The 10,000-nt window shown below is 34.2% G+C and overlaps 1 protein-coding gene across 2 annotated transcripts in view; it reads left to right on the forward strand.

Annotated features, from left to right (window-relative positions):
* The window catches only part of LOC144967739 (uncharacterized), a 170,074-nt gene extending 166,872 nt beyond the window's left edge, over positions 1-3,202 (forward strand). For both annotated transcript variants that reach the window (XM_078905322.1, XM_078905321.1), the window contains exons 18-19: positions 762-852; positions 2,655-3,202. In XM_078905322.1, the coding sequence (XP_078761448.1) occupies positions 762-852; positions 2,655-2,840 (277 nt within the window). In that variant the 3' untranslated portion in view covers positions 2,841-3,202. The remainder of the gene's footprint in view (positions 1-761; positions 853-2,654) is intronic.
* The last annotated feature ends 6,798 nt before the right edge of the window (positions 3,203-10,000 follow it).

The following is a 10,000-nucleotide window of genomic DNA, read 5'->3' on the forward strand; positions in this document are numbered from 1 at the left end:
GCATTGAGTATAGATAAAACGAAGATGACGTCACTCAGGTCTTTGTTATTTTTTTTTTTGCTATCCGCGTTTATGAATAATTCTCACTTAACTGTATTTACCAGACAATAAACACTCAAGATTACACATAGTTTTGTGTATTGGTCCGTTACACTTCCGGATGGCAATGTTGTGAGCTTCTTAACCAAGCGCATACTATCTATAGATAGAACTAATTTGACGTCACTCATCCCTTTGTTATTGTTTTCAGCTAGCCATTTTTATGAGTAGTTCTCACTAAATTGTATTAATCAGACTTTAAACATTTAAGGTTACACAGTGAATTGTGTGTTGGTACGTCATATTCGGCAGGCGGATGTTATGAGTTTTTAAAAATTAAATGCATAGCATGTATAAAAAGAAAAAAAAAGATATAACAATTCGTTCTTATCAATGCATATTTATTAAATGGAACCCAAACAACAAGCATTTGAAAAAAGAAATAAAGTTTTAAAACATGTTTAATATATTATCATTGCAAAACCCTAGGGCAATATCAGAAAGCCACAGAGAATGAAACAGATTAGGATGAGGAGTGGGGGAGGGGGGGGGGAGGTAGAAAACTTAAAGTAGCCCACATCAACCCTTCGCAAGTCTATTTATCCAAATCTTACACCAAAATGTACCATAGGGTTTTGTTAAGGAAGAGAGAGTTAAAAAGTATCGTGTGAACAGGACAAAATGTTCCCTAATAAATACGTCGTACGTTTTCAATTCTACAGGCCAGCGGTGAGGAGTGACAAAGACTCGACACACTCTCGATCAAGTATGAAAAACAACACGCTCTACTCACGCCAGATGCAAGATTTGGAGGTAAATTCCCTAAATATCATTATGAAATTTAGTTCACTTAAATTTTAGAATTTTTTTTAGAAATAGGGAACAAAAAATGTCAAAAAATGGTTCCAATCTCGTTGGAAGTGTAAAACCACTCCTCGGGAGGACTGAATACACACCGTGTGTAATACATCTTATGGTTTCAAAGTGATATCATCTTATTTTCTTGTCTAAATATATGCTGGTCGTCATTGAAGATCATCTCTCCTCACTATTTTACGTCCCGTAATCCTAATAATATGCATATAACCCTGCTAATAACATAATTATGCCACCTAAAGATTCAATATATATCCTATTCATTCGACATACACACTTTTAAGGATTTAGAACAGGAAAAGTAGGAGGTGTGATGTCACAACTTTTCTGCCCTATTTTTGACACACATCAAAAATCAATAATGTCTATTTGTACACATGGTAGATAAGTTTATTTCTCTCTTAGCTACAAGATGAAAAAAGAAACTGATATTATATTCTTCGCAAAGAAAAAAAAAGACAAAAAAAAAAACAACATGTCAATTATTCAAGGCTAATTTAATGCCATATCCGATATACTTGCTTACAAAGTTTGGGGTCAAATTTATTCACGTGGTGTGAGTAAAAAGGAATTTATCCCATAAATGTCTTCGTGGCATTTATTACCACAACGATATAACTGACGAGAGACAGGCCATGCCAAAGTATAATCTGTTTTGAAATTCTGTTCAAAACACTTCCGTGGAAGGGAATGGGGTTCTAATAATAATAATAATAAATCCCATTTATATAGAGCTTTACCCCGTTGTCACAGGCACTATTCGCTTTACAATGATATAAAACAAAACATATTACAGTAAGACAAGTTTGATGGAAACATTATACGAATTCAATTTAACAACAACAAAATATGATAATAGTATTGCAACATTATGACGTAAAAAGATAAAACTTTAAGCGAGATTTGAAAGTTATCAACGAATCCCAGCATCTCACGTGTAATGGGAGAGAGTTCCAAAAATGGGGGGCCGAAAATTGAAAAGATTGTTCACCTAATTTACGCAATGGCATAGGTTTGACAAGGATTGATTGGCCATTGCTTGACCTCAAGTTTCTATTGGTTCTAAGACACTAATATCACTTATAAAACAATCAACGTGCTCTTGTCAGATTTTTTTTCTCTGTCGGTGATCGCATTAATTATTCGCTTTAAAAGAGGTCGGAAATAAACTGACTCCAGTTTCAATGGTCCTACACTTATCTAATATGAACCACAAATTTATATTACAATGTAAATCACAAATAAAAACTAGATATTTTTTAAAGAACTAATGATACGTGTGAGGTTGTGGTGGGGAGGGAGAGGGAGAGGAGTCCAGATCTCACGTGATGGGTAACCCCTTATTGTCTAAATTATGTCTTTAGGAAATTAGATATTGACTACCGTGTGCGGCTATGTGGTCTGTTGTATGACACTCGCTTTCGGGTCGGAAGGTCCTGGGTTCGAGCCTCGCTCGGTGCATAGTTGAAAAAGACTCTTTACTCACATTCTCTCACCGTACTCAAGTGTAAAATGAGTACCTGGACATCAACAGTGTTGTCTCTGTCGGAAAAAAATTGTAATATCGCCTAAAAGGCGTCATGTCTCTTTCTACATGTTACATGTTGCTGTTGGTCAAAGAACCCTTGTAAACCGCTTTGAGCACATTAAGTGGATATTGCTCTATATAAAAGTTAAATTTGAAACAAATATTGCTGTTTATTTAACTCACTTGCTTTTTCCATTTATGTCCTATCTAGATGGATATTTTACGTCGTTACGGCACCCCGTTGTCAATGCCAGGGACCCGAACCTCCAACTTTACATCGTCCTGCCAGTCAACGTCCAACGGGGCACCACTTCTGCGTCATAACCCGTACATCCCCAACACAACACGTACGCCGATGCTAGGAGACACAAACGGTCGCTCTGTGTCTGACATTTGATTGAGTACCTGCTGAGATCAATGACGTTACAGAGCTTTTGATTTTATTTTCCGCTCTTGGAAAATTTTAAAAAGCGTGGTGAGCATCCAATTCGAAGTAAACTGCAGCAGCACCACTGTCACTCGAGACGTGCGTATCCTTCGCTTGGAAATCTATCTTCATGTAGATAGTCCAGCATCCACAGTCGGAGTTCAATAATAACAGCCTGTTGGTCAGCAACACTGGTCACCTACCAGAACTATCAACGAGTTTTTAACTTTGAGGAAGTGAAAGTGCCATCTTGGTAATAATGCTAAAGCTACGCTTCAACAGTAGTTACCCACGATGGCAATGATCTTATAAAATAGATCTGTTAAAATTTTTGAAGTTTTCCTTATCTTCATAATACTCTTTTATTAATTTGTCATCCTTTCTTGTTCACTGTGACAAATTAGGGAGCAAATAAATATCTGAAAAATATGTATGAAACCGTGCAAGACAAAGCAAGAAAGAAAAATTAAGTAATTTTTTAAAAACGTCCCAAAATATTATCATGCCTCCCCAGTTGAGGCATGCTAATTTTTGTGGTGTTTTTTTTTTCTTGTATTTTTCTTTCTTGCTTTGTCTGGTACGGTTTCATACACATTTTTTCAGAGTTTTTCTCGTTTAATGACATCAAGAATGTCCAATCTGAGATACGTGCCAGCCCAACTGTTTCTCTTTTACAATTGGGACTATATTTCTTGCACAGTCGTGATGTGTGATAAAACACATTTATTCATTTTGGCCAGAAAACATTTATTCGAAACATTTGCCGATTAAAAAGGACTTTCAACTTCTTAATAGAATTCAAAACTAAAACATCAATGAAGTGTGAGGATGAAAAACCAACGTGCACTTATTTTCAGGTCTGATAACCCAATTCCTTACTGGAAATCTAAAAAATAAATGACGCACAATATTGTCCATTAAAAATGTTAATCTAGGGCCATAAGCGGATTCGGATGTCAGACCTGCATATATGTATACGCCGATCAAACCATTTAGACATGTTTTGGTTCATCTTCATTTTGAAAAAGTGTGTATAAAAGCAAAAAGAACAATACTAGAAAAGAGCCGCCCCCAAAAAATCATCCTGCTTCGACTGGGGATCGAACCTCAGGCAGACCTCCTGATTATCAGGTCAAATAACTAATAATGTGAAATTGAATGTAAGCTTCAATTTAATTACAAAAACAGAGCAAAAGAATGTTTCGGGTTTCCCCGACAACGCCACTACCACATTATCTCATTCATCTGTGGTGTTTCATTCATCCTGTTTTGTTGATAAAGTAGAAACCCGAAACGTTTATTTGATCTGTTTTTGTAATTAAATTGAAACTTACATTCAATTTTTAACATTATTAGTTATTTCTTCGAGCTTCGAGCAGCAACAGTTACATCTTGATTACCAGGTCTGATATTCGATCCCAGTCGAGGCCGTCTGAATTTTTATTTCTTGCATTTTTCTTTCTGCTTTGTCTGGCAATGTTTCAAACACACAACACTTTTTTCAGATGTTTAGTTTAATGTTCATTTTGCTCGATCATTATATGGAGTAAAACAATTAATTGTGTTTGGTCAAAGTACAACAACAATATTAGATCTGATTGAAATTATTCTGCGAAGGACCAAGCGTTAATTTTCAGGTATTAGTAAGAAATCGTCACTGTCAGTTTCAAGCCACAGAAACCGATATTAACAACGGATTCAGCTTTGTATGGTTCCTGTGGACTTATTTCTTCTAATTGAAAGTTAATAATGAAATATGCTTTAATCACAAGTTATGAATGGTTTGGACCAATGACTGTCCAGTGAAAGAAATTATATCTCATATTTTTACTGATAATTGGATATTGTCATCCACCTTATTGATTAACAAGTTGACTGTTGTACTCGGGTGAAAAACAAGTAATAAAAAATTTGGCCAGAAAACTCATCCTTCAAATATTGATCGATTTAAATAACCCTAATCTTGGCAAATATTCTCAAACCTGACCTACAACGTCCCAAGTTTGAAAAGGTCTGCCAAAATAAGTGTTATTTAAATCGATCGATATTCGAGAAGGACGGGTTTTCTGGCCAAATTTTAAATTAGTGTCTTGTCAGATTACGGCAATTAACTGGTTAAATACTAAATAGGTTTAAAAATCAGCCTTCCAGTAATTAGGCAATTTAAACAATGGTTTGACATTGATACATATTGTTACTGTGTAATATTGTACAAAGTCATGTAATGTTAAGCCACATGTAAGTATTGAAAAGTTGTGAACAATGTTTAAAAATGGGATATCTGATTGTTAAGACTGAATGATTGAATATATATCGATGTAGACTGACTCCAACATTGCGGTAAACATTAAAATAATATATATATATATATTAATATTTATATATATTATATATATATATATATATATATATATTTCAATGTTTACCACAATGTTGGAGTCAGTCTACATCGATGTTTCAGGCCTTTTCAGTCATCGTCAGGACTGTGTGTTACATGAGTTTGGTTTGTTGTTTGTTGTTGCTTGTTGAACAATGACGATGGCTGAAAAGGCCTGAAACATCGATGTAGACTGACTCCAACATTGTGGTAAATATTAAAATAATTCGCTCCATTGCTACGTACCATATTTTTATCCAACACGATTCAATATATATATATATATATATATATATATTATATATATATATATATATATATATATATATGGGTATTTTTGCCTTCTAAAAAGTCAAAACGGCCATTGACGTATCAGCTAAAATAAGCTTATTTTGAAAATATCAGCAAATTAAATAATACTTTCTCAATCTATTCAGCATTTATCGAACATTGAAGCTTTGATCTTAAATTAAACTTGCGTCAAAATAAAAAAAATTTTTTTTTTCACAAATGGGTTTCTCTCGGCTAAAGCGACCAATCAGCAAAGTGGCCAATTTCAGAAAATGAAACCAAAGCAATGTTGAAGGCAACACAAAAAGCTATATACTGATCAGATTATTTAGCTATCTAAAGCTTAGGATTTGCAACCATAATAGCTATTTGATTATCATTGACCCCACCCCCATCCCTACCCAAAAGGATATAGTTCCTCTGCTTTATGATACGACTAATGTTTTATATATTCATTCTCTGAAAGACATAATATTGGTAGCCGAGTCCAATTTAAGTTTTAACTAAAATATTCTACTATCATTCTATAATGATCTTCTCCAAGATACATTTTTTCTAGCTCTAATATGATCAAGTTTTTAAGACACGTAATTTTTCAATGCTATTTGTTAATAAAAATATAACAACAATAGCCTATTATCAGAGCAGTATACCCTCGGAGCTACAAAGCCAAAGGAGCCGGAGCTTATGCCGAGATCAAACTTGCCGAGAAGACGACAACAATTTCTTAATAAACTCAACACAAGACACTCGTCTATCACAAAGTATTTTTACTCAGATCCAACAGGTCCAGCTACCTAATCACAATTGGGTAGATAGGGGGTCAAAATAAAATCTCGATTGCATCCGGGATCAATACCCATTCATTTGTTGTGAAGCAAGTGCTCTACCAGATGGGCTATCGGAACCCCATTAGAATAGCATTTTAAATGGGTGATGGGTTCATATGAGAGTCTGGCTGACTGAAGATTTTGACTGTGTATCAGAATGAATCAAAAATAAAAGCAAACAAACAAACATTATTGGGTTTGCATATTGCTCTTTTGTGATCTTTTATCATAGAAAAGCATTTATCTGTTGTCACGTGATTCAAGATATACTCTTTAAATGTGTAATATCGGTGAAATGCTAATGGCAACAATATATTTATTATGTGATTTGAGCGTTACTTAAAATTCCCGTTCCTCCAGTAAAGGAAATGTTATTGTCAACTTCTATCTATTAGGAATGGTGTGGTAACTTATATAGCGAATAAAAAATCACGGGTTCAGTGCCAAACTCAGGATCCAATTGACACGACACCCTCCGCCTGACCGAGAGAGAAAGGATAGCGAGCTGTCCATCCACACTCTCTTGGAGGGTGTCGTGTCAATTGGATTCAATTGGATCCTGAGTTTGTTTGTTTTTGTTTTTAAGGGTTTTACGGCGCTTGCAACACATTAAGGTCATATCAGCACCAGTAAAAAGGAAGAAAATGGGACAGTAAAAAGTTCTAGAATTACAATTAAAGCACAAAAGAAAAGGTGAGACAAAGAGGAATTCGTTCAAATAGGAAACGGATGTAGATTCCAAGAGCACACTATCAAAGTACTTAGTTTGAGATCACCTAAAAGTCTCATCCAGACACAAGCACAGGTCCCAACCAAGAGGAATACACTCAAATGTTTACAAATCAAATAATATAATATGTAATCTAAGCATAATACAATGCATAATAGAGAGATGATTTACAAGGAAAAATTTATCATCTCCCAAAATTCTAACTATACATTCGACTGTTTCCCTCCTAGCCAAGGAACTCCGGCCAGGGTCCGGACAAAACTAAGTAATATCATTCCAAGACAACGACAGGAAACAATTGGAAAACGGGTAGAGGGGGATAGAAGACACAGCATGTACCTCCCCGCCCACTATGGGAGGTCAGGATCCCCATCCAGGGATCCTGAGTTTGGCACTGACCCCGTGATTTTTTACCTGTTTTCATCTAACATTTCTCCATACCTTATTTTTTTCATCACTATCGTTACAAGTGCCCGCTCCACACATTTTCTGAATTTGAATATTGATCTGCTCATTTGTATAAATAACAAAAACTTATTTGAAGAGACAACTTATTATCTAAACCAAATTCAGATAGAAAAAGACTCGAGTAATGTATTGAAATCCATAGAACAACCAGAAATATTCGGAGTTTTAAAACACAAAGGGTATTGTTCAATGAAGCAAACAGGACAAGCATTTTCCTCTTTAACCCTCTCCTTACCAGCCATTTTCAAGATTTTCCCCAAAACTTCACACCCAACTAACACAAATTAGATTTTATATCACTCTGACATAATAGCAGTAAATTTCTTGCCATACATTATTTCTTTAGCATAACATGCTCTACAACACACTGTTCATTTCCTTTAAATTTTATGATGTACAAAAGAAATTTGAATAAGAATAATGTTGATTGTATCGTAACGAATGTGACGATTTTCCTATGGTTGGTAAGTAGAGGGTTCAATCACTAAATAAATGACAAAAAAATTACATTTTTTCTGTGATTGATAAAAAATGCGGCATTGCGTTTTGACAGTTACCTCCTAATATTGCTATGGGATTTCCGATGTTTGAACCAGTGTTAAGTCCCTCAAATTGATATATCTACTCAGGACCGGTCACTCATGCGTCAATTATTTCTTTTGTACTCAAATCAAGCCAAATTAATGTGCTAGGGTGGTAAAATATTAATTCAGAAAAATATTAGATAGGTTAAACAATCAACATCGTGCCTATGTATGAATCAAATTTATGAATCTCAATGTCTAAAACAGGTGAAGACTTCAAAAAACTATTGCCAAGAAATTGGAATGGAATGTTTGGGGAATCTGTCATAATTTGACAAGCACTTTTCTTCATCGTCTTCGTTACCACCACTACCACCACCACCACTACCACCACCACCACCACCACCACCACCACCACCACCACCACCACCACCACCACCACCACCACCACCATCATCATCATCATCATCATCATCATCATCATCATCATCATCATCATATGCATCTCAGCATCATCATTGTCATAATCACCATTTACGTCATTACTGTTATTATCAAAGACACGGTTATAATGTGAATACTGTATGTAGTTATTTTATAAATACAAAACAAAACAAAACTCCCATCCGTGATGTGATATCTGTATAATAATGGCATACGCAACCAATTAGCCTCTGTCAACGTTAGGCTTTTTGTCTTGCTTGATCAAAAATTCTTATCATGTACGAGAATGTAAATAAAACATATTTTACGATTGTTTTCGTATGAATGTCTAAAGTGTGAATCAAAATAATAATAATAATAATAATAATAATAATAATAATAATAACAATAATAATAATATAATAATGAATAATAATAATAATAATAATAATAATAATAATAATAATAATAATAATAATAATAATAATAATAATAATAATAATAATAATAATAATAATATAAATAAATAATAATAATATTATAATAATAATATAATAACTAATTAATTAATATTATATAATAAAATTTGTAAAGCTTTACAATCATTATTATGATAGCGTATTATTCACAAGATGTGCTCAAAGCGCTTTACAAATCATTCATATATAGCGCAAGTTCCACGAATTCGTACTCTAGGGCGCTTTACAATAAAATACGTGATTACAGAGGGAAAAAAAAACAAAATAAAGAATATTCTAAACACTGAGAATGATATAAATTAGATAAGAGTAAATATTATACACGTTAAACATTTTTGTTAGGTTTTATTCGTACATATTTAAAGCTATTTTTGCGTGCTATTTAAAAATCTAAATCTCTTTTTAATATTACTCAATGTAATAGAGGTAGTTATCAAACACAGAGACAGCTTGTGTATTACATTGATTTCTTCTTCTTTCTTATAGCATTATCGCTAATTATCATAAAATCTCTGGATAATACTTTATCTTGTGATTTACTGAGATACTAAGAAAAATACTAACAAAACATGTAGATTCATGTGCGGCTATGTGGTCTTGTGGTATGTCACTCGCTTTCGGATCGGAAGGTCCTGGGTTAGAGCCTCACGCTCGGCGCATAGTTGAGTCCTTGGAAAAGGATCTTTACTCACCGTACTCAGGTGTAAAATGAGTACCTGGCCGTTAATAGCGTTGTCTTTGTCCGAAAAATTGTAATATCGCCTAACAGGCGTCATGTCCCGTCCTACATGTTAAATGTTGCTGTTGACCCCTTGTAAAGCGCTTTGAGCACATTTAGTGGACATTGCGCTATATAAAGCTCAATTTAAAAAATAATTTTTACATAACTTGTTGTTCTCCATTTTAGGCTTAGCAATTTATCGTGCACGAGAGCGCGACTGAATAAGAAGTACTTTCATTGCATTTTCACAAGCTTTACGTCACAAGTATCGCCATAAATCTTAGTCA

The sequence above is a fragment of the Berghia stephanieae genome, chromosome 3, assembly GCF_034508935.2.
Source record: "Berghia stephanieae isolate SIO BIC M18660-M18661 chromosome 3, UCSD_Bste_1.3, whole genome shotgun sequence".
Classification (NCBI taxonomy): Eukaryota; Metazoa; Mollusca; class Gastropoda; order Nudibranchia; family Aeolidiidae; genus Berghia; species Berghia stephanieae.